At 38.9% G+C, this 26,125-nt stretch overlaps 1 protein-coding gene across 1 annotated transcript in view; it reads right to left on the minus strand.

Moving 5' to 3' along the window:
• drosha (drosha ribonuclease III) overlaps positions 1-23,476 on the minus strand; it is a 117,519-nt gene extending 94,043 nt beyond the window's left edge. The window contains exons 1-14 of the mRNA XM_042510485.2: positions 23,285-23,476; positions 21,303-22,152; positions 20,459-20,527; positions 19,140-19,443; positions 18,227-18,368; positions 15,535-15,695; positions 14,328-14,408; positions 12,442-12,528; positions 12,160-12,246; positions 10,110-10,181; positions 9,717-9,798; positions 8,395-8,463; positions 6,409-6,578; positions 3,969-4,093 (exon numbers count right to left, since the gene is read on the minus strand). Coding sequence (XP_042366419.1) covers positions 3,969-4,093; positions 6,409-6,578; positions 8,395-8,463; positions 9,717-9,798; positions 10,110-10,181; positions 12,160-12,246; positions 12,442-12,528; positions 14,328-14,408; positions 15,535-15,695; positions 18,227-18,368; positions 19,140-19,443; positions 20,459-20,527; positions 21,303-22,150 — 2,297 coding nt within the window. The 5' untranslated portion in view covers positions 22,151-22,152; positions 23,285-23,476. The remainder of the gene's footprint in view (positions 1-3,968; positions 4,094-6,408; positions 6,579-8,394; positions 8,464-9,716; positions 9,799-10,109; positions 10,182-12,159; positions 12,247-12,441; positions 12,529-14,327; positions 14,409-15,534; positions 15,696-18,226; positions 18,369-19,139; positions 19,444-20,458; positions 20,528-21,302; positions 22,153-23,284) is intronic.
• Positions 23,477-26,125: the final 2,649 nt, after the last annotated feature.

The following is a 26,125-nucleotide window of genomic DNA, read 5'->3' on the forward strand; positions in this document are numbered from 1 at the left end:
ATTTTTTGGCACTTTGAGCACCATAAGCAGAGTACCATCTAGTTTCATTATATATGAAACTATATATTATGAGAGAAAGCAGACATTTATACGGTCGATATTTAACACTCTACAACTCACACCAAAACTATCTAGATTGATAAATAGCACTAGAGATAAGAGGAAAAATACATATTTTTGGTTTTGGGGTGAACAGTCCCTTTAAGATCTCTCTCTGTCTCTCTTGTTATTTTACTTTTGTGCAACTGTAGCCTTTTAAACACTAAAAACATGACAGGATACAATTCACAGAGATTGAATGCACTCCAAAGTGCCCAGCAGCACGGAGCAGGAAGTTCAGAAAGGTCCAGTTTTATCAGAATATGCTCTGACGCAGCGAGAAACAACCCAACAACAGCCAATCATGCTAATTTTGCTTCCCTCGTGAAAATGAGACACACGTTTTCTACTCCTGTCAAGTATGTTAAAAACGTAAGCTACCAGGGCTTAAAAAAGAAAAAAAGACTCATGGAAACACAGCACTCAGGAGATGAACTATTTCACTGTGTGTCAGCAGAGTGGCAGTGTCAGAAAGAGAAAAAATATATATATAAATATCCGCCCAATCAGGGCTAACTATGTAAATTATGTGCTCAACTTCAGGCTCGTGAGAGACAAGAGCGACCCTGTCAGTCTGCAACCATATGTGTCACTGAGGCGTGAACGTGAGAGCGTTCAATTCAAACACGTGTTACAGTTTGTGTTAATGAAATGCTATTTGGTGCAGTCCTGAAAGATTGCCATTACTCTTACAGAAAAGACGCTGTGTGGCGTATTCAAGAGACAACGTGTTAGACTGACAGCACATCGATGTGTCTGTCTGAAAAGAGCTTTCTGACTCTTTGTGGGGACGTGCTGCAGAAACTCAGAACATACAGAACAAAATCATTGGATGGTATATTGTAAAACAAGAAAAATACGATTTTATTCAATTCATAAGCTTAAAGTATCGCATAAATAATTGTCTAAACTTCACACGAACTGAACTTTTATACTGCAGTTATTTATGTTATATTTTACATTGCAACTTGTTATTTGCTGACATTGAAGTAAAGGCAAGATTGAGTGTTGCATTATATTGAAAAGACTTTTAAAAGACTAAAATCTGACTTCCTCTCACATCTGAAGACAATATGAGTTTTTAGTCAAACTCTAGATTTTGCAAAGATGTTGCAGGGTCACATTTGCAAGACAACAACTAGATTGCTCTTGAGTATTAGGCCAAACTCCTTTTAAGAAATGTGGCATTTTAACAATTCCTCATGTGTCTGCAAAAAAACACAACTCTAGATACACAAGATAAAAGGTGACCTATGTTGACAGTATTCTTGTCAATTTGGCATCAATATAACATCAACTTGCTATCAGCCTCTGTGGGTTAGCCGGGCTATTTTAGTGGGAGTACACTCAAGGAATGAGTATTGGACTGTGTTTAAAAGAAGTATAATTTTCCACTAAAATATCGCTGGTTGGTGAATCAGATACACGCAGAATTAAACAGTTTCTCCTCCTTTTCCATCTTTACCCTTAAAAACCTGTGCAAAAGTGGCCTGATTTCCTTCAAGAACATGAAGAGCATGCAATAAGCAACTAAAAAGAAAAAGGAAAAGGCCCAAAAGTAAGCAAGAAACTAGTAAAAAAGTGACAAGAAATTTATTTCAAAAACAGGAAGTGAACTGAAAAAAGTGCTCAAATAAAATAAAAATAATAAGTCCTGTAAATAACTAAACTTACTATTGTTAACCAACCAACTATTGTTTTCTTGGTAATTTTTCTTAGTTATTTATTAATTTTCAAGTAATTCTCTCCCTCTTTTTTTTTTGTTGCAAATTTCATGTCATTTTCTTGTCATATTTTATTAAATTTTTTGCAATTTGCGGGACATTTCACACCACATTCCCGGCTGTGTTTTTTCCTATGTGTATGAAAGATATCGAACCAATTTCCTCACGATTCAAAGGTTTAAATATTTAAGAAAGGCGTCGGACCGCAACACAAGAAATCTGTACTCAATCCAGGTTTTAAAGGGTTAAGAGAGCCCAAACTGAGTTTTATAACAACCCTACATCACACAATCCATCACTGAAAATTTTTCTGCACCCCCTTTTTCTCTTTTTTTAACCACCTATTTATGTGTTCATTCTATTTTATTTAATTATTTATCTTTTGATATACTTTCTTCAATCATTTATCTTTTTATTTTTCCTTTTTACATGATTGAAATGTCTTTATGTTCATTTGGTTGTGTGTTCTGTTTTTGTACATTCGCATAAAAAGTTCAGTAAAAAGCTGGCATTACACTGGAAGTGTAATTCCTTTGTAAATCTAAATACTCAGATTTGCACAAAGCTGTACTTTCCAAATCATTTTGGATGTTTTGAATGTTTGAATGCTGCTGAAGGTTGTGTGTGAAAACGTTGAAATAAAAAGAAGCAGAAGTATTGCATAGCTCAGCTCTGTTGTGGGGTGTGCAATGCCTCTTTTAGGGGAGCAGAATATTTTCGTCACACTTTGAGCATGATGTTTTGTAGATGCCTGTGTTAAAAAGCAAAGTGCATCCATACAAATGTATTATTGACAGCTTAGCTGTTTACTGAGGGAGTGATCGGTATCAATATGAGCAAATTCTCAGGGTTGCATGGTATCAATAAGGAACTTGAAAAAAAGGTTTCCAGCCCTCCATGTCTCCAAGTCTCAACCTCCTTTCTTGCAGTTTCTCTGTCTCTTATACTCTATTTTTGCTTTTTGTTTCTGCATGCAATTCATGTACTTTTTCTGTTTTCCCCTCCCACAGTCCGTCCATCATGTTCCTTTCATGTTCCGTCCCTCTTGTCTCTCGTCTGCCCCGCTCCTTCCATCCTGCTCTCTTCTCTTTACATCGCCTGACCTCTCTGACATGTCATCATTCTTGCCTCAGCTGTCGTGATGGAGCTGGAGGAGCTCGAGTGGCAGCGCAAATGCGTCCGGCGGACAAGTGCGAGGCGAAACGAGACAACACAGCGTCTTCAGTCTCCTGAGTTAATATATGCTGCTGCTGTGTCCAAGGCTCCCTCTCTGTGGCATTGCCGCCGCTGCAATCAACACCGACTCCTGCCCTCACTACACGCATCATTAGCAGTGGTAGGAAATCCTTTCCGCCGGTCTCTTACTACTCGTTTCTGCATCGGCTAATGATGTCCCAGTCCATCCATAAATTTGTCGTTGTCTGCCGCTTTGAGAAGTTTGACATGGCAGCAGGGTGCACGGGGATGAAAGAGCTCCGCGGACAGGCGGCTACAATGTAGCGGTGGGGGGGAGGGGACATTAGTCAGGGGGGAGAAGCAAACTAGTTCTGCCTAAATGGATTTCCTAATGATCATCCTCTTGTTTGCGTCTTCATCACCACCATTTTCCTCTTGCACCTCCCTTCTGACTGCTGTGATTGAGACCAGATATTGGGAGTTGAGTAAGAGAGCCACAGGTTTAAATTTAGACTGAGAGAGTTGTGCGCTGACTTCTGATTGGCGCTCTGTGTTTGTCGCATCTCTCTCTGAACGCCTCGGAGAACTCTGATGATCTAATACGCTGCTTTTGTTAATTATGCAGCAGCACAGTGGAGTATTCCCTGCTGCAGCCCCGTGGCGTGTGTGGCATTACTATTCACGAGACATAAACCGCGGCGGCTCCCACGGCGGAGGCACCCAGCGGAAACCTGGGGACCCGTGACGATGCATGTGAAAATGTCACGCCACTCGTTTTCTCATCCTTCTCATCCCCATATTTCCATCTATACCCCCCCCTTCTTCGACATACTCTCGTCCTTCTGCGACATGAGAGATTCTGCCCTCGTGGCGTCCTGGGAGAGCGCTGGTGAATGAGGGAACAAGGGAGACGCCACGCGGTGGGTGGGGGAGAGATCTGTGTGTGTGTGTACATGTATGTGATCTTACTGAGGGTCTCCCGCGTAGCTGAGCTGAGCAGGCCGGATCCCGAAATGAACGATGATGGGGAAGGTGATGACGTCTGGGTTGAACTGCTCCCTGTCCAGTTGGTCGATACGCACCGAGCTGGGTTTCTAGGGCACAAGAAGTCAGTGCAGTGAGTCACATTACAGTATGAACACAGCTACAGGGCAGCCATCATTCAATCATCTGCTATCGATATGTGAAATAACAAATAATCCACGCCGCGAGGGTCGTCCGTCACGGTAATGAGATGAGGCCCCGGATTCGGCTTGTAGCGTGGCGCACAACAATGATAAAGTGATGTCAGGGTTGGCGAGCTAACTTCTGACGCTCTTGTCCGCGAGGAGATTGACAAGCAACACGTCCTCAGCCGGCTCCCAAATCACAGTTAGCCTGTCAGCCGTTTTTTTTTCGAGATCAGAGGAAGAGGGGGCTGTAGCATAAGGCGTGATAAGCGACGCGGCAGATGGCTCGAGGCTCGGGCTCACCTTGACATTAGCCGCTCCCGCTCGTCACGGCCTGCATACAAACTTTGATTTGGGAGCAAGAGGTCGCCAGACATCTTTGATTTAGCCTCTAAAGCGACATAATCAGGTTTGATTGGCTCCATGATTGCCCTGTTTACAATCCAGACGCAAATAGATTGTACATGCTAATTTATATATACGAGGCCATTTAGCGCCCACTGCTTCTTTACTTTAATGCCCCGTAGCTGTTTGAAGGTTGATGACATCTGTGCCCTCATTTGTCGACCGTGCCACTGTGTGAAATAATCACTTGAGCGTGGTGTGCTTGATTGGCACCGGGCCCCTTCATTTGGAGTAGTTTGTGTGACCTTGACATGTCACAGCGGGTGAGATTTCGACTAAATGAGAGTGTGGACTGAGTTGGTTCACGCAGCTCTGACAAAACATTTTATTGATTATAGAGCACCAACTATAGTGTGTTTTTAGGAACTCTCCAGCAAATTACAGGCTTGTGATTACCACAGACTGAATCACAATGTTTGTTTTCAATAAATTCTAGGTATTAAGTCACTGTTTTGATATGGTATAGGTTAGTAAGTATTTTGTGAAGTTGTGTCTTAATTTTGAGATAGTCATTGTTTTGAGAACGTTTTTCTTTATTTAATACAAAGTCTTAATTTTGAAATAAACTTGTCATTATTTTAAGAGGGTTTGTCATTTTGAGATACTTATTAATGAATCTGAGAACGTTTGTCATTTTGAGATACTAATTAAAGAATTTGAGAAAGTTTGTCATTTTGAGATACTAATTAATGAATTAATGAAAAAGTCTGTCAGTATTTTGAAATACTTATTCATTATTTCAATGAACTTTCTCATCATAATAATAATCACTTGCAGGATTTTCTTTTGTTTTTCATCACTTGCAGAAATTGGCTCCAGTAGAAAATCTCTGCTTCACTTATAAACAATTTGACTGCTCTGAGCGAACATGTGTGAGGAACAGCTGCAATAATATTATATAATATAATAATATAATCGAAACGTCAATTACAATACATTTTATCTACTTTGCTTTATCAATATTTTACTTTTTTTGTCAAAATGAGTCAATCTCTTTAGTGTGAACCTAATATGGTGTTTTTTCTTTATTTGCACTTATCCATTGGCAATATTTAGATTATCTCACTCAACCTATACCACTCATCTTTTCAGTACTAGCACTGCTTAATTAAGTAACTTTGTCCAAAAATCACTTTTAAATTTGGTGAAAAAATATCTTGAAAAAGACTTAAGACTTGAATAAACATTAATTTTAAGTGTCTGATACCTGTTAACACCCTAAATACCCTTTTAACTATAACAAACAAACCACTACAAGAAATAAAACCCAGGAGTGACAAAGAAGATGACCATTATTGACCGTTGCTCCAGAGAGCTCTATTTTCACTAAACAAGGTAAGTCTCTATGTATGACCTTTTTAATAGCCTTTGTTTGACTGGCAGACCAATCTTTAACTTGAGTCTAGGGATGAGAGACTATTATACACCCACCTATCTGGAAACCCTGACAGCAACAATTCAGTCCTGCCAGAAAGAGCGGTTGACTCGATAACTCACCCACGCCAAAGGTTACACAATCATATTCACTGCTCATATGCAACCTTTTAGCTAGCAATGACATCTTCACCTTTACCCAGACACAATTACTGTACATCCTTTAAAATATGGGCCAGACAAGAAGGTTAACCAACTTCATTGTGACATAAAAGCTTCGGCCCGAATAATGTTGATGACAGCAAACGCCCTTGGGGATAATAGGTGAGGTTGCTCGTGTCACAGGCTAACAGGAACAGCCTTATTCCTGCAGTGTCGGGGTTGGGGGGGGGTGGCGGTGGATGCCCTTGAAAGAGCAGACAAGGCCACCCCCTGTCGTATCAGAGAAACTGGGGCCTCACCATGCCCGGGTTGGTGACGATCATGCCCTTGCACTCCTCCGCGTATTTCTGCCACTCCAGCTCCTCCCACTGCAGCATGTCTGCAATCTCCTCCTCGGGGACCAGGGGCTTGCTGCTGCGCAGCAGGTAGAGCAGCACCTGATGCATGGACAGCACCTCCTTCCCACCATCTGAGACAATTTGTAAACAGAAATAGAGGCCAGAAATAAATTGGGGCTTCCGCTCTTTTCCAGAAGTCATTTTGCAGGACTTTTTCAGGACACTTTTAGTAATGATTTTGCTGGTGCAGTAGTCTGTTTTTAAATCCATGCAGACATCATCCCTTAAATGCTTACGATTGTTGACAGATTGACAGTATAAGAATAAAAACTAACAGAGTTACCTGTCAAGAGTACTATTGTTTATGTTTAAAGGATAATGTAACTTACATTTCTGAGTTTCAACCACTAAAGCTACACAAATTATCTTTGACATGTAAGTATATGCAATTAAAAAAATAACAATGAGAATTAGAAACCAAGTCCATATCTTTGAAGAAATACAGGGAAAATTTGTGAGATATACAACACGAATTATTTCCAGTGACTCTCGTCAGATATGACAATTAAGATTAATGTACTGAAGTATTCATGTATGCTCATGGAAGCACACTCACATGTGTTGGTGTGTGCCTGTATGTGTGCATGTGTGTGCTTATGGTACCCGGTGTCATGTCGTATGTCGACCAAATATAATCCTCTGACTGAAATTTGTAGTTGTTAGTAAATTATATATATGAAATAAAAGCATGTAACCAGTTACATACTTACATATATGTGACAGCTACTATTATTTTTTAAATAATCATTATTTTTTTAATGATTATTTATATTATTTGGGGTTTGTTTTGTTTGTTTTTGGGTTTTTTTTAGCTTTTTGTATTTTATATATATTTACTTCTTTACCTTTTTAAGCTTCATAAGTTTTTTTATTATTTTCAAATATAATTATTATTGTTGATTTTTTTTAGACCTGTCACTCTGTCCTGATCATAGAACATGAGGCAAAGTAATCTATGAAAAAAACATGTCTGGAGCACTGCCTCCTCCTAGTAATGGCATTTGCGAGAATCATGAAAATAACCTATCGCAGGTTAGCCTCTGCCAACTCTGGGTGTTTTGAGGCAATATTACACAGTGTGAAAATGTCCCAATACATCACAATCGCATTGTTCAGGAAACGCACGGATAAACAGAGGAGCCGATACAAGGTCAGATGCTGCACAATAAAGCGAAGGCTCACCATGACACACGTATAGAATAACATTCAAAAGTGCATTACGAGGGAATGAGCACACAAATGCATGTGCAGAGGAATACAGCCAGGCGTGCAATCTACCGAGTCAGATAGAGCTGGTTTAATAGATCCTCATGCAAAATTGATTGACCTCCATTTACGAGTTTTCACATGGACAGACAGACTGCCCTCTCAGGCCTGGAAAAGCATTAAGACAACAACAGATGCGCACGCTCTCACTGCAACTTGCAAACACACCGTCATCATGCTCTCCCTGTCTCCTCGTACTCTTTCTCTTCACAGATCACATCAGAAACATCAATTTTTCTTTTCTTTTTTTTGCTTTTGTAAAAGAGGCAGATAAGTGTTTGTAGCGGACTAAATTGGGAAAGCTGGGAGAGAAATTGTTTTTTGATGGAAAGAAGGTAGGTGGCAAGGCTGTCATAACAAACACTGCGGCAATATCACAGTGCACCAGCACCATCATGTGTATCAAAGATGAATACCACGCAGCCACGCAGCAGCTCAGGCGCTGTGAAGTCAAGCCTTCATTTTGCAGAGAACAAACATCAACACTGGCAGTATGCAGAAATGTTTGGAGGAGACTTTACTGGAGACCCTTTTTTCTTTTCTTTTCAGCACATTTTAAGAACTGTGTCAGCGCTGACCAGCAGAGGGAGACAAATTATTGTAGGTTTTTAAGAGTCTCACCAGGTAAGAATCGGACAAAACGAGGCATGAAATGGAACCGCTGGCATCCAGAAGCCTCAAACTCAGGACCTGGAAAAAAGAGAAGAGTTTTTATTTGTTGTTTGTTTTCACACAAGTTTGTATCAAGAGTGTTAAACTGGGGCTGGAAAAAAAATAAAAAATAAAAAATAATAATAAAAAAAAAATATATATATATATATGTTGCCTCAATCAAAATCCATGGCACAATTTCATTGAGCTTTCTTAATCACAAGTCTTATCTGTGACTGCAGTAGAGAAATAAGATAATCACTAGTGTAGATATTATACGATAATGAATACAGTTGTACGATGCAAAACTTAAATTCGTGATTGCAATGCTGGCCATTTGTGCGTCTAATCAGAGACCTTGGATGCTTTCTGCACACATTTCAACTGCTCACTATGACGCAAACAGATGCATTAAATTGGAATACTAAATGTGAAAAAGGAGTTTTTCTTTTGTGTTTTTTCTTGTTTGGCACAAATGGACTACAACTCCCATCTAAGTGTAGAATCCTGTGTTGCAGAACTTCAAGAAACAAACATTTACAGACTTTGCTATGTAAAACGTCTACATTTCAAAGTATTTCTGAAGAAAATTAAAATGTTTGAATTAAAATATATAACATATATTTAATTATATAAATAAAACTATCACTGTCATCGTCATTGTTCTTATGTATTTTGTATGTGACTATGTACTTATTTATTGACATGTATTTTGAAACATATTGATCTTGTGATTGGTCATATGACATGATTGGTCACAGAACTGTGTCGCTCTAAACATCACTACTACATTGGTGCATTAAATAAGTGATAACTGGAACACTGCAGCGTGAAAAGCCATTTTTTCCCATTTTGACAACTTAAACAGTTCACAATCAAAGCAAATGTCAAACTTGTGACACCTGCACGAGCATGTAAGAGGGCGGTGGGACTCGCAAGTTTACCTTCAATATGCAAGCGACAAGTAGCTCTGCAAAAGTCCTGTTTTGTGTGTGTGTGTCTGTGAGAGCAGGAGAACCAAAATGCCAGTGGCTTATAAAAACGACTTCAGAATTTATACTCAATGTTTTCAATATAGTCATTTTATATATCGCAAGTGGAACAAGCTGCAATACATAGAGTGTATTTGATATATCTCCAGCCCCTAGTGTACTGTTGCTTTTAAGTAGTCAGATAATTTCATTACTCTTCTGGTTGTGCACCTTTACTTGTTATTTTTGTGTGACGTCATTGTAAAGGAGAGCTTGCTGTCAATGATCCAGAGACTAAATAAAGATTGATTGAATGAATACCTGTCAGGTTCCAGTCATACAGCTCAAGAATGTCCTGGAACAAGTAGGAGGCGAACAGCTCCAGGCCTCGGACGCAGTAGTTCTGGAAACAGGAGCGAGACAGTGAGCACACAGTACAAGCACACTGTCGTAAAGAGAACATTAATGTAGATATGACTGATAAGTAAATCCACTTCTTTAACTTTATCACCTAAGCCACCTTATCGATGTAATCAAGCTCTGCAGGTTAAAAAGAATCTCTTTTCCCTCTTCTGGAAGGATTAGCACCTCCGCTCACCCAGGCACTGAGGTGCGAGGGTTACGTGTGGCTCAGCTGTGCTCAGACTCAGCCGTTTGAGATAAAAACAAAAGGGGTGAGAAAGAGCTGGCGAGATAAAGTGGGGTTTTACTGACCTCCGGTGTCATCTCCTCTATGAAGTGAATGGTGTAATCTATGTTGAAGCGGATCACACGGCACAATGGAATCTGTGATGGTGAAAGGAACAGAGGACGAGAAGAAGAAAGGACGGGCCGACTCATTACCATGGCGTTAGGCAGAGGTTACAGCTTTTCAAGGAAACTCATTAAAACCTCATCTCTGCCGCTGTGGAGCTCGCCCGAAAAACCGCGTTAAGAAAAAGAATGCACGCTCCAGAAACCACGCTGTAATGCGTATAAACACGCACAACCTTTGGCCAATTTAAAAAACACTCACCGCCATAAATCACATGCCTCTGCACACACACCAGCGTGCACCTGACTCTTGAAAATTAAGTAACTCAAATCTCGCTAAATAGATAAGCCTGCTCCTCTTTGTTTAATCTCCCTAGTTACACGGTCTTTGTTGTTAGAGCGCGGGGGTCCATTTTAAGAGATTAACCTGGGAGTCACATTCATTCTTGCCCATCCCGGCAGCTAACTAGCAGGGGGCTAATATCACCACGCTCCGAGGTCCCTAATCCCCACACCGCCATGAAGCGTTTACCCCAGCTTTTAACAAGGCCTGCTTAAATTATCCAGTTCAAATCATGCCTAATCCTCTGGGCTCTTTTCAAGCTCGACGGATATTGACCAAGTACTTTATTATTCAAACATGCAGGACAAATATAGACACTGATGGACACGAGCCCACGTGTGTATCAAGACACCCAAATATTCACGCTTTGAACAAATTTTCAAGAAATGGGGTTTGGCGGTCCCCGATCGACTTCTCACTCCCTTTTTAAAACCGCCTCCTTAGCATAAAAGTCAGGCCCGCGGCTCAAATGGCTGCAGGAAGAGAGGGTCCTTTTCAATCACGACCTCTCTTAATGTTTGACCGGGCCTCGAGAAAGTGAGGGAGAGGAATCTGCGACAAGGTTGGCGCAGTGAGAGAGGAGCACTTTGTCCAGGCAACAAAGAAGCTGACCCCGAGCCAAAAGCCAATTTGAAGTTATTTTTGAAGAGAGTAAAGTTAAAAGGATGAGGGGATTTTTCATTCAAGCGCTGACCTAAATTATATGTGCCGCCGCAACAGACGAGTCGGAGGACGGGATCATATGTGGACAGTGCAGACTGTGAGTATAGTGTAGAGAAAAGATGTCATGAGAACAGAAACTTTGGTAACAAATCAACATTTCTAAAAAAAACTGCACTTAGGATGCAATTCTTCTGGACCTGATGCGGCAGCATTTACAGCAAACTTACTCTCTGCTACAAACGACAGCAGCGTAACGAGGCACTGAGCATCTATTCTGCTCTGAGCGCTGCATGTTTGGTGTTTTTATTCTGGTCATCAAGATTTGAAAACGCACTTGTAACAACGGATTATCATTTTATTTTAATGATCGCCGATAAAATCAATTAATTAGTTAATTAAAAAGTTCAATGTTGCACTACAACACTAATTATTTCCACATACTCGAACTGTTATGAAAAAAAATCCTTTAAAGGTTTTTTGGAAATGTTCAGAGTAACTATGGCAGTGTCATATTGAAATAATTTTACTATCTCACTCCAAACTACACTAAAAAGTTGGCACAAAAATGCAGAGAAAAAAAGGACAAATACACCAAATGGTGCTGGAAGATGTTTTAGGTGCAAGAAATTTTGGTGCACATACAAAAAAAAGTATCTGAAGCGCCGTCATCAGTCATATTGTGTACAGTGCACGCATCTGTATAAGTCTCTCTGGAGATGAGGAGCAGGAAGAGTTGTAAGCAACCCTGTAAACTTTGTTTCACCTTTGTGAGGTTCAACAGCACACTTTCTAATAAAATCACCAAGAAAACTCGGTGTGACACCTGCCCCCCAAAATACAATAGGAAAAAGAACTGCAGATTCCACGGAAATAAATAATAAAGGACGCCATTAATATTTAAAAAACAGGGACAACAGGGAGAAATGGCTATACGGTGACATACACTGTCAAAGATTTGCAGTGTAAAATTCATGGCATATCGCCTATACAGTTAACAAGGCTTACGTTAGTGAGAGGTGTGTGGGAGAAAAGTGAGAAGCCTTCAAACAGGTACTCATGGTCATCATACTCGATCACCGTCGGCCTGTCAGTCTGAAACAGAGAACAGCAGCACCACTTAGACACACAGCAGCTTAGGCATCGTGCTGTGAATATATACACGATTACTGCCATGACACTGTATAAAAATGCATTAAACAGGTACAGAATCATGACACTGTACTCAAGCACTGCAATACAATACCAGCAAAAGAAAGCACAAAAATACAATGGGGAAAAGAGAGATACCAGGAAGTTGGTGGGTGGAGACACAGTGATCCTGTAGTGAAACAGTTTTCCTGCATTGTTGTTCATTGGTCGGCACTCTTTGACAGGCTGAAAAAAAACCACAAAAACTTAGTGAATGACGTAGCTTGTACTCGTATTAAAATTTTTTTAAAAATTGGCAAATTTACCAGATGCAAACAATGTATGGAATTTTTTTTTTGTCCACTTCACCCCCAAATTGTCCCTTTTTCTTTTCTTTGGATTGTCCCCAACTAAAGACATTTTTCAGTTGACCAAAGGTCGAGGGTCTTCCTTCACTACACATTCAATGTAAATGAGGAAACTACGTTTTGCTATGCATATGACATGCACATGTACTTTCTTTCCTTTTTTTCACAAGATACAGTATGTTATAATATCCAAGCGTTTCATGTATTTTAATTTTCAAATTAATTTATTTTTCTTTCCCTTATGTACAATATGTTTTGCTTGTCACTACACATTATTGCTGGTTGTTTCAAACTGTAAATTAATCAAAAAAAATGTAAAATAATAATATCAATAATAATAATAATAATAATAATAATAATAATAACAATAGTAAATATATTTTTTGAAAGCTCTTAGTTCCAATATTTATTTATTTTTGTAATAAATTGAAGTATTATTGTTCCTACACAGATTAATAGTCATACAAAAACCAGTTTTGCAAAACTGAAGAATTTCTGAAACCAACTCATAATCGTGAAAATTACTGTGATACAAGAGACCTGACCTATAATTTCCACCAACGCCTGATGACTAAAACCTTAATTGCCATCCACCTAATGAACACAGTCACATTTCCAATTTACTGTATAAACCCGTGAAAAACAATTAACTGACTAACAATTTCCAGGTCAGTCAAGATCGCAACAAGCAATTAGTGAGCTAATCGACGGACAACGGGGCGCGCCCTTTTCATTTGCCACCCAAACAGATCTCTTAAGATATCAAATGACCTTCAAATAACACCTAAATGACTGCAAGAGTGGCTGGTGAGTAAAACTGTGATGTAGCCAATGTTAACCAGCATTTGTGTGGAGGCTGACATTAATTTACCTCCATGCAAAACACTTAACCGTGGGTCAACACACGTATTCAGTAATCCAGGTTTAGTGGATGCTCATATTAAAGGTGGCCAACGTTTTTTACTTTTAAGACAAACTGGCATCAAATACTGATGGATATTAATATGGTCATCTTCTCCAGGCACACTACTGAAAGTGTTTACATTTCATATCACACATTGCTACATGTTGCACAAAGCTAACCATTTGTTTAGAAGCTTTTGTTAATAATTTTAGTCAATAATCAATGGGTAAACACAGACAGTTTGAGGAAGATGTGTTTTTGAGCAGTAAAATATGTAAACATATTCAAGTAGAAACCCAGAATACAAGTATGAACCTGGAAATTAGGCATAATAGGCCTTCTTTCAGTGTAAACTGTTTAATAAAGGAGTAATATCAAACCTAGGATAAATACTCTGAGAGTGAAATAGCTGTTCTTTGTTGCTTAAACGCTTTAACTGCTCGGCTGAAGATGCATCGATGTGGGAGTTCTTGTTCCACAACAGCAAAAGGCCAGAGAGCGAATCATGAAAACCAGAAATCTCAGCGCCTGGCAAAATAATCAATGAGTCACTGGTATAGATCAGCTCCCCTGTCAAGTTCCTACAGCAATGTCCATGTAATATCATCATTTTGTTCTTTGGGATGATAAAATCTCACTTATTGTCCCTTTAATACAATGGAAACCGGTCAGTGTACAGAGAATACATTTAAGCTGACTAGAATAATGTCCTTGCCCCTCTGTGGCACAGCTTCAAGGTTATGAAAGGGTGATTTATTCACGGCGTGTCATACCTCCTCCCCCGGGTAGATGCTGTGGCGGATCCCTGTACGTCTGGCCTTGGCACTGCACTTACACAGGGGACCATCATTCATCTGGACAGAAAGAAAATACGTAAATCAGACACAACTGCTTCACTTGCGGCGTATAACACAGAGGCTGCAGAACATTTTAAATCTCAAAACTGCACACTCCTGACCTTTCTTTCTTCGCTGGAGTTTTTGAGTTTAAAATTGTCCAATGCGATAGTGTCTGGGCGATGTGAGGTAAACTCGGGAAAAAAAGGCTTTATTGACAGCCAGGTCCCAACATCAGAAATTCATTCTTTAAAAGGGGAACTCAATAATCTTCTAACACTTTTCCAGTGATATAATCAGCTATCAGAAGCCAAAATGCCTCGTCTACCGAAGCAAGTGATTTTCAATATTTGCTAAAAGATTTCAAAACCTCAGTCGGAGGAGCCTGAACTTCATTCTCTCAAACAAATATTGTGGCACATGCATTAAAGGTGGAAAAATACTTGACAAACTACAACTTCATGATGTGTATCTACATTATGGAGACATGGCATACACAGGGGGGCAGAGGTACATCCCTCTGCGACTTCATATATTTGAATTGAGCAATTGAGCAATGTGTCAAATATATATATATATATCGAGCCATCCACCGTAAGTCACCTTCAACAAGCTTCAAATTTTTTTCAACAGCTTCATATAATCAAATATTTTTACAACACTTCAAATCATTCGGTAAAGAAATCCAGTTGGACGCCGACCACTGAAAGCAACTTTAAATAGAAACAGAAAATCTGCTTTAATGCAGTCCGTGCAAACTGGTGCTTAAAATTAAATTTTCCTCATCCTCTGAAATAAAAACAAACAACTTTGGTAAGTTTTCTGGGAGTACTCTGTTTTTTGCCTTATGCATGAGTAATAATGTAACTCAACTAAATCTTTATTTCTTTAATCCTGACGTGATAAAAAAGTCAGCTAGCATGCTCTAAAAGTGAGGATGTTGTCAGAGGGCCAAATGTTTTTGCCCAAGGACCAGATTTGGCCCACAGGCTGCTGTTTGCCTGTTACTGCCATAAATTAATTGTTTTTTTTAATAATTTGTGAGACTTTTATGGAATTACAGGAGATTTATGTAGACGATGAAACAAAGGAGGTGAATGCAGAATTTGTTGGGGGTTTTTTTTCACAAAAGAGAGAGACCAACCTGCCCGGGGTCGTTGTACCACAGCTCCTCGTGCAGGCGGTCGGGGTGCGCTTTCTTCCTCTTGATCTCGGCGATGACATCAAAAACCTCTGAGTCAGAGCTGCTGGAGCAGGTGCTTTCTTCCCCATCTGACTCACAGTCTGAGTCACTGCTGCTGTCATCTGAAACCAAAGTGCAAAAAGGTCTTTAATCATTAGAACGTCACCGGGCTGACAAGTGAAAGATCATTCGCTGAGCCGGAGCGATTTTCAGTTGTTAAGCTCTCCGCCTCAGCTGCGCTCTCAAAAAAAAAATTATTTTGCAACATAAAGTCTCGGCAAAGCAATCCTTCAAAATCTTTCAAACAGCGCGCACTCTAAATCTGCCAACCCGACACAATGCTGGTGATACAGCGGTTACCTCATTTGTATAATGTTAATGTTTCTTTAAGAAAACAAATATATTTTAGCGTGATTTCAACATGTTTAATTCATTGAGAAAATACTCCACTTCATTACAGTTTCTACTTATCAAGCCAGAAGCAGAATTAAAAGTATCTATGGGATTAAAAGAGCAGCACAGTTGCCAACACTGACATCTGGCACTCATGTTTTCTTTATTCTCTTACACTTTGTCACATTCCCTTAATAAAAAGAACCCAAAATGAGGATTATAATTACCAGTCAGCTGAACAGTTTGTGGTTCTTAGCTAAGCAAAGTCTTCAATTCTTATCAGCGCTTTAACTCGAGCACTTGATTGTGAAGTCGGTGCCCGGAGCAACATGTTGAGCAAATTAGATCTCCCTGAGCGAGATTTATATTATTGCAGTGCTGAAAGAGACAATCAGGCTGACAGCCCTGCAGATAACATCATAAACACTGAACTTAATCTCTGCCTCAGTCTAATGCACTGCTGAGAAGACAGCAAGTTTGCATGCATATCAATTACCAAAGATTGCCAACAGATGTATTAACTGTTTACACTCATTGTTATTTAGCTGTTGCACTTCAGCAGAACAACTTGCATGCAAACAAAAGTAACAAGAACACAAGAAAAAGCAGATAAAAGTTGACTTGAGGAATAAACCACTGACTTCTTACGCTATAAGACGTTGTCATGGTGCAAAATCAGAGTCAAAGTAATGCAGGTTACTTAACATGGTATTCATAGCTATGATTCGCACTGACTTAAAAGAATACTTTGCCCATAAAATGTTCATTTGTTTATCAATGACTTGTTTTAATGAAAATAGTTTTTCTTTCATACCTCAATGTAGAAGGAAGAATGCAAAAAATGGCTAACATTCTTGATTAACCCTTTGAAACGTGAGCAAATTGGCTTCATTTTTTCCAAAAACAAAGGAGGAAGGCAATGAGCAATAAAAGACAAAATCCCAAAAATTAACAAAAAAATAGTAAAAGGTACAAGAAAATTACCTGAAAATTAAAAATAAAAAAGTTAAAAAAAGGCAAACAAGCCTTGGAAATGGTGCTTATGAATATAATAATTCTGTTATATAATTTATATACATAATTCTGATCATTAGAACTATATATTTTTTCCACATTTTTTTCTTTTTAGATATTTTCCTCTAGCTTTTAAAAAAAATATATTTTTCTAGATCGACTAATCGCTTGCAATTTGTGGAACATTTCTTACCATGTTGCTCATTGCCTTTTTTCCAATTTTTTTTAGAGAAATCGCACCAGTTTAAAGATTTTAAATACTTGCAAAAGGTGTCTGAAAGCAGCAGGTCGCTCCAGGTTTTAAAGGGTTAACTGAAGTAAATGGGGGCCTCATTTAACAGCAGCAAAACTTTATCAAAACGTTAAATGACAAACTTTCACACATATCGTGCAGTCTGATACAAGTCTCGTTTATTCAGTCGTACGCTCAGTACTTCCCAAACACGGGCCTTTTTCACAGAACACAACAGTTCTGGATAAACAGGCTCAGGCACAGAGGAGTTAGTGCACCTGCATGGTGTTTTAAATGGAAAGGTTTCACTGAAATCGATTCTTTTTGTGAAGTATGGAGCATAGGACTGGATAAATGAGACGTTTTGTTGAATTTTTTTTTATTAGGAATCAGTATTGCACAAATATCAAATACAAAGTACAAATATGTTCCCTCCAAACGCTTTTAATGATGTGGTAGAACAGAGAAACAAAACACCACCTAATATTAACACCCCACCCATACACCTCAAACAAACCCCAATAAGTAATTAAAGCCGTAATAACAAAAAATAAATAAATTATAGTAAAAAATGGATAAAATAAAGCTTTAAAAAGAAAAACTGGGAGAAGAACACCAACGAAAAGATAGTCGAGATGCTTACTCCAAGAATGCTCCTGCATAAATTTGTGTGAGTTTGTAAACAGATGCTTCAATGATAAACTCTATTTATAGACACTTTTATACAAGGAATTCAGCTAAAAGTGCTTAACAATAAAAAATGCACCAAAAAAAACAAAAAAACAAGATTAGACAACCATTTTGATGTAGCTTTGCTGTGAAACATGGTCCCCATTTACTTCAATTCATGAAGAACGTGCACCTTTGTTGGATTCTTCACTCAGTTTGGAGGCATCTGAGAAAAACTAAGTTTTCTTTCTGGATTAAAAATACCACTTTTTCAAACCTATGTCATTTCTTTTCACATATCAAAAAGGTATTTCAATTATAATTCATTTATGCAGGATTACCCACCTGGATCTTCGTCCAGTTTGGTCTTGGGCGGGTCCCATTTCGGTCGAGCGGCCTTTGCTCTCTCCTGTCTCCTCCCCAGCTCCTCCTCAAAGCGCTCATACAGGTCCCGCAGTTTACTGGTCCCCACCACGGTGGAGTCTCCCTGAACACATTTAAATAAAACACCTGACTGTTACGGCTGGGCGACATGAAGAAAATCAAACATCACAACATTTTTGACCAAATACCTCAACACTGATAATGTGACCATATAGTCGGGTAAACTACAGGTGCTGCTTCTTATTACAAAATATTAACACGATGAAGTTTTTGCTAGATAATCATCATTAATGTGGATATAATAAGCCCCACAGGTAGTGTCCCCACTGTCTTTTATCGTCACTTTGGTTTCATTGAACATGTCAGGAGTCGGACAAAACGTTTAACTTGAAGACAGCCATTTGGGAAAAGTCAGAGTTTTAGGGGAGAAAAAGGAGAAAGTGTTATCCAAAAGATCCAAAGACATCAGAAAAAAATCTGAGAGGGCAGGTGATGATTCGCAAACGGAGACTGAGGCTTCCTTTGAGTGCTGGCGATTAACTGAAAGGTTTAAAAAGAAACCACATTGGAGAGCAGCTTATCCAACTCTTTAACAGCACCATCAAAGACAAAATTGATAAAATGGCAGACAGAAGATTAGGAAAGTTTCCTTTCGCGGTCAGACGGATAAAACAGAATCAAACAAGTCTGTGCTTGGCATTAATGGGCACTTTGTTAAATGCAATGAATTAAAAGAAGTCATTCTCCTGTTTAATCAAACAAACTGCAGACCAGGAGATTTTTATGGCTATGGACTCTTGCAAAATGATGCAATAACAATTAGATATCACAACAATCAGCAGCTGAAGAGATAAAATTAAGAAAAAACACTTACCACTTGGTCCATGGGGTCATTGGAGTAATGGTTCTCGGCGTGTGTGCAGCGGATCCACGCAGGTTTCAGCAGCTCTTCTTCCTCCTTCTCATCGTCCCCCTTCTCTTTCTCCTTCTCCTTCTCTCTGTCCCGCTCCCGTTCCCGCTCTCGCTCCCGCTCTCTGTCGGCGAAGGCCTCCTCAGAGTCTCTGCTCCTGACGGAGGAGGAGTAGCTGCGCTCTCTGCTCGGGCCCGAGGAGCTCTCCGACCTTCTGTCCCTCTCCTCTTCCCAGCGACCGCGTTTCCTGTCTCTGCTTGTGGACCGACTGCAAAGCAGAGATTAACAAAAAAAAGAGGATGAAAACCAATTATCGCATTGAGCCGAGATGGAGGTTAGGACCGCGAGTTATTTTGTCACCGAGGGGTCAAGTTAAGGTCGCGTGATGACACCTGAGGCAGCTTAAATCGCTAAATGAAATGTGAGATACAGTCATTAAAGGCGAGCTCTGCTGGTTTTACACGTCACAGTAAAATTAATAGTCGCTGACAGCACAAGTCAGTCTGTAAAAAACATTGTAAAGGGGTTTTTTTTTTAATCGTGCCTAGAGGAGAAAAATAAAGCTGTAATCACAAACAGGTGCATGATGTTTTAAAAATGTTAATTTCAAATTTCAATTTTAAAGTGATTTCTATATCATTTAACTGTGATGCAGAGATAGAGATTGTTAATTTCATACTTAATGGACTTAAAAACACGAATGTAAATAAAGTAATGATTTAAGTAAAATCACAAAACTAAACAAACAAAACACAAAGTCTCAAATCATAAAGAAAATAGGTAACACCTGAACACTAAAAATTAAAAATTAAAAAACAATAACTAAGTCACAAGTAGTTAAAAGTAAAGCCTACCCACATAATTCATGTAAGTAACAACAAAAATTAAATTGAAAACAAGCCAAAAAAAAGGCACATATAGTAAAAATGTAAAGCCTACACACTTTATTCATGCTAGTAAAAAAAAGAAAAACAAACAAAAGTTTATAGTAAAAAAGTAAAGCCACATTTATTTGCCACAGAAGTTTTATGACGAAAATGTTGTGATCGTAATTGGATCTTGCTCAAATCAAAACAATGTGAAGGCGTTGCTTTTCTCCTCAAAGTGTCTATTTTTGATTTCCTTGCACTTAATTCATGAGTGTATGATTATTTTCTTTAAACTAACAAAGACACTGAAGATTTGAAAAGGCTGCAACACGAACCAAAGCCAGAAAGTAATCTCGAACAGTTTGTGGGCGTTACAGAAGTTCTTTAAAGACTAATAATGGACTGCATGTGTACCTCCGAGGCCTCTTTCTGTGCCTGTCGGGCGACTGGGACCTCCGACTCTCTCTGTGACGATACCTCTCCCTGTGAACAAACACACACGAGGCAGTGAGAAAAATCATTTTACAGATTAACCCTTACAGCCTGATTTAATATTACATACACTCAGATCGCTCAGCACACAGAAACAAACTTTTCAAAATCAAGCATTAACAATATTATACATTAATATGATTTTCTAGCTTTACTGAGTTATTTTTTTAATCAACATCAGTCCTAATCATAAATATCAAATATTCACTAATTTTCAGAATTTTAACCCTTTAAATGCCAGATTTTTGTCATGAAACCACTATGTTTTTAGATGAAAGAAAAAAGAATGATTTTCAATATACTACATGCAAAGTAAATTTCTTCTATTATCACAGTCTGGGATAAGTCAAGGATTTGCAGCAACAGTGATTGTAACAGTGCACCTGGTGGAAATAGCATGTATTTTCTCCATATGTCAAATGTGGTAAAAATTACCTCATCTGATGGAAAATAGTAAAATGACAACTTCCAAGGCAAAAGCCCAGAATGACAGCCACAAATAACACAGCGCATGTTTTTATGCTTTGATCGGATCAAAAATTGTAGTTTGGATGGGTTTCAATAGTGATTTTTTTGCAGAGTGAATGTAACAATTTTGCTTTCACCGTGTATTTTAGACTTATTGTAGGAGCAGAGCTGGAAATTTCAAGACAAAATTACACAATTTTGCCAAAATGTATGCCATATGCACGAACACAGCCAGAATCCTCAAAAAACAGTCCCTAAGGGTTAAACCCATTTAAGAGCATAACTGCTGTTTAGTTACCTGCTTCGATCCCTGCTCCTGTGTCTGGGAGGAGTCCGGCCTCTGTCATAGTCTGACCTGTACCGTCCTCCCTCTGGCCGGCCGCGCCTGTCTGGACTCCTCCCGCGGTCCTTCCTCTCTCCAGGAAATTCCATTTTATGCCTATCACTATGGCTGCTGTAGCCATAGCCCTTCTGCCGGTGGTCATCGTGGCGATAGCCTCTCTCTGGAGACCTCCTGCTGTCCATGGGCTTCTCGTACTTGTACTGCCCGCCGTGCCTGAAGTTGTGATTCGGTTTGAAAGAGCTGGGGCTCTGAGTGTAGCCTGGGTTGAAGGTAGGAGGAGGGAAAGGAGGGTGAGGAGGGTGGGGGTAGTTCATGGAGTACGGAGGGTGGTAGCTCATAGACTGAGAAGCTATGGGGGGCGGCATGGGTGGGTGTGGTAATGGAGGTGGGGGCACAGGAGGCATCATGTAAGGGTGGTAAGGATTCTGAGCAGACACCTGGGACCCTGATGTGGGACCACCTGTGGAGCTGGGAAGGGGAGGAGGTGGGAAATTAGGCGGTGGTTCAGGGAAGCCCTGCCGGACGGGGGGCTTGGGGAACGGTGGGCGCACTGGGCACTGGTTAAGAGAACTGGGAGGCTGGGACGGTGCTGGCGGAGGGTACTGCATGAAGTCAGAGTGTGGAGGCATGTAGTTTCCATGGTAGCTGGAAGTGGGAGGAGTCTGAGGATCGTAGTGGTACGGGGGAACAGGAGGCTGGGGAGGTGGCGGCCTCAGGTTGGTGGGTCGGTAGTTCTGAGGGGAGCCGTGCTGCCCGGGGGGCATTCCTCCTCGGGGACTCCCCCGATCCTGATGGAAAGACATGACTGTGGAGATGACAAAATAATTAAGTTAAAAACATTAAATTGATCCGAATATGAAATTAAACGCACCTAGATTAAAATAGTTTTACATTGAATGCATTTCTATGCCACTATAAAGTACTCTGTGTGTCTAAATCGTGCTATACTAATGAATTTGCTTAGCCTATGATGCCAAGTGTAATTAATTTAGCATATCAATAAAAAAGTAAAATTGTTTAGACATGTACTTTTTATTTTGTTGTAATATTTACCTACAGAATCTGATCCTCACTCTGAATTACTGTTGTTGTTTACACAAATATATATATATATATATATATATATATATATATATATATATATATATATATATATATATATATATATATACACACATACATACACAGATAGATTAATTCATACATACATAGAAATATACAATCTTATTGAATATTTAGGGGCAAACTGTTGTTTATGTTGATATTTAAAACACTTGTCACAATTGTATCTGCTCTCACTGTATATTTTCTCATATATCATGTATATTTTATTTTTTGTTTTGTTTTTCAAGCACCCTGTAACTGGCATCTATGTAAGAGCTATATAAATAAAATGTGCTTGCTTCTTGAAATTAACAACATATTAATTTGTGTTTTGAAATCGTTATCGGGGAAAAAACCGCTGAAATATTGTTATCTCTACCACATACTATAATAAATAAAGTACAGTCTCTAAAATGTTAAAGTGTTTGCTGCAAATGATAACTTCATATGAGTGACACAACTCGGAAAATGACACACAACAAATGAACTTAATGACATCGTCAGTCTTTAGTTTAAAGTTTCCGTGTAACTGTCGCACTTTATCATAAACGGATGAACGCCCTTTTGTTTATATGCACCGCGACTTAACGCTAGCATCGTTTGCTAGCTGGCGTTAGCAAACGATTTTCCGAAACATGCATAAAAGGAAGGAAAGTAACTTACTAAATGTTACACTTAGAAGAGAAATAAGTCACTTTGGGTCGACATTAATGTCGTTTTTAGCTAAAAACAGCTGCAGCCTTTAGGTTAAAGCTCCACTGCACACCCGGTGGTGACAAGTTAGCAAGCCACCTGCTAGCACATAATCACAACAAATCAGCGGAGGAAATTACCTTCAGAGGACGAGGGGCACTTAGCGAGAGAAGCGTGTTATTCCGACTTCATTTCTGGCTCAAAAAAGTGCATTTACACCGACGAAAATCGTCTTTAACGCGAATAATTTTGTGAAAATGTGCAAGACGTTGAGGGATTTGTTTGGGTGCACGCTTTCGGAGGGACTACGTTTCAGGTCGGAATGGTTTTAGAGAGGGACACGAATGGACCAATCGCCGTTCAGCACTGCGGTCTTTGACCAATCAGAGAGCGGTGTAGTTCAGAGCCGTGCAGTGCAGTCATTTTTGAAGCGTTTCGTCCGGACTGAAACAAAGGGCCCGATTTAATATCATACACACTCTTATCGCTCTGCGTACAAAATGCGCCTTACAAAATCAAAATATAAAAGATATTACACATTAATATTATTTTATACTTTTATTGAGTAGATTTCTTCAATCAAATATTAAATAATCATTAATTTTCAGAATTGAAACCTTTGAAATGCCATTTTTTTCATGACGCTACTATGTTTTTAGATTAAAAATAAAGCTGTTTCAATATACTGAACGCGAAGTACATTTTATTATTATTATTGCAGCCTGGGATATGTCAATGATATCACTGGTTTTTAAACATTATTATTTTTTGTGCAGTGTCAAACACACCTGCTCATACCACTCATACTCCACTACATTAATAGTATTAATTATCTAATTTCATTGAGTACATTTTTAATCAACATCAGTCAGAATCATAAACATCAAATTGTCATTAATTTACAGAATTTCAGCCCTTTAAATGCCGGATTTTTGTCATGATGCCACTATGTTTTTTAATTTCAAAAACACAAAAAAGAATAATTATTTAAATGAACTACAGTTGTTGTTTTTCCCCTATTACAACCTGGGATATGTCAATGAAAAATGACAATTCAAATTCCAAGTCAAAAGCCCAGAATGACACCCAGAAATAATGCCGTGCATATGTTTATGCTTTGATGGTGGTGCATTTTTTGTACTTAACAGTATGAAAGTAACAGTTTTGTTTAGGCAGTGTATTTTTACTCACTGTAGGAGCTGAGCTGGGAATTGACAGATTAAACAAAAATACACAACCTTGCCAAAATATATACCATATGCATGAACACAGCCAAAATTATCAACAAAAAAACAAAAGAAAAGAAGACCAAAAATGCAGTCCCTAAGGGCTACTCAATGAATACAGTTTTCTGGAATGGTTTTACTATTTATTTTTTAATATCCCCTTGTCACTTTTAACTAATTTCTTGCAATTTGTGGGACAATCCTTGCCAAAGTGCTCACTGCTTTTACTCCTGATTAAAAAAAAAAATTAAACAATCTTGTTTATGTTTTAAAGGGTTAAACAGCTTGTGATAGGCGTGTAAATGCAGCACAAAAAACAGGTGTTGACTCAGGTTTCAAAGGATCAATACTGAAATATAACACATAAACTCTAACTATGTAATACTACCATTTTTCCACTAGATGGCAGCAGAGTTTCGTGTAAGAAATGAAATAAAACGATGAGTATGAATCAGACCAACATTACCATGGAAACAAATCACATTACTTCATTTATGAATGAGTCGTCATCACCACAAATCTAACATAGTGCGCTCATTTCTTTGGGCTGAAACTGCATTCATTAAGAACCCGGGAAACACTTTGGCCTCAATCCATGAAACTTGTATGTCTCTGACTGGGGAAAATATTCTGCTCCGTATTGATCTGACCCTGCCTCAGGAGGTGTTTGCCTGAATACATCACTCACAGCCTGCTTGTTAACCTGTGTGTGGCAGCAATGGCACGACCCCCGCGTGAGGCTCTGCACTGAATTCCTGAAGGATGAATCTGTGTGGAGGAACAAGGTCAAAGTGCAGAAGCCCACACAGTTTTGCTCGGAGACATTATTCTGCTCAGACCACTAATCACCCGGCTTGGGAAAAAACATCCGAGATTGCTTATTAGAGTGTTAGTCACACTATATGGCTGTATGTAAGTGGACCTTAATAACCACATAAGCTTTATCTTCTGCATTTGGCCTGAGGATTTTCTGGGTTTCTATCAAATTAAAGTGCAGTGATAATCTAGAAGACACTGTGATTTTCAACAGCGTGGCAACATTTTTGTTAAGAACATAATTTACAGTTTAAATGTGATTATGCCTCCATACTCAAAACCAGGGATGTAAATTAATAATTTTCAGAGTGTCTTGACCACAAATCTCATCCAACACCTTTGGGATTAACTGCAACTCTGACCAGGGGCGCGACTCACAATTATTTTTATAATGGATTCTTAATAATTTACTTTTGAGTTTAAAAAATGTCAGAGTTGTTAAATCAAAATTTCCAGTGCCCAACAAAACAGCATCAGTTTTCTTTTTTTTCTTTTTTTTTTGGTCTAACAGCCTGTCCAAATCAAAGACATTTAGTTTAATCTCACACATCATGAAGAACTAAAATCATACTATTTAGAAGAGATTTAGAAGCTGGTCATCAATTACTCAATGGGACACTACTACTTCCAAACATGTGCAACAGTTTCACAAAATTTGGCCATAAATCAATGACAGTTTGTGCTCCTGGTTTGTAGAAACAGACGGGGTGCACCCCGCATCGCAGCTTTACCATGCTGGATAGAGGGGCTGATATCAAAATGAACTGAAAATGTAGTATCTGCTATTTTATTTCTCTTTTAAAATCATCAAAAATATAAATAATAAAGAAAAAAAATCACCAACATTTGTTAAAGAAATAAATCACCATTTTTTTTACTTTAAAATTCATCAAAGATATTTAAAGAAAACAGAAATCACTAAGATTTTAGAGAAAAAAA

The sequence above is a fragment of the Plectropomus leopardus genome, chromosome 21 (assembly GCF_026936395.1).
Source record: "Plectropomus leopardus strain MGB_pleo_1.0 chromosome 21, ASM2693639v1, whole genome shotgun sequence".
NCBI lineage: Eukaryota > Metazoa > Chordata > Actinopteri > Perciformes > Serranidae > Plectropomus > Plectropomus leopardus.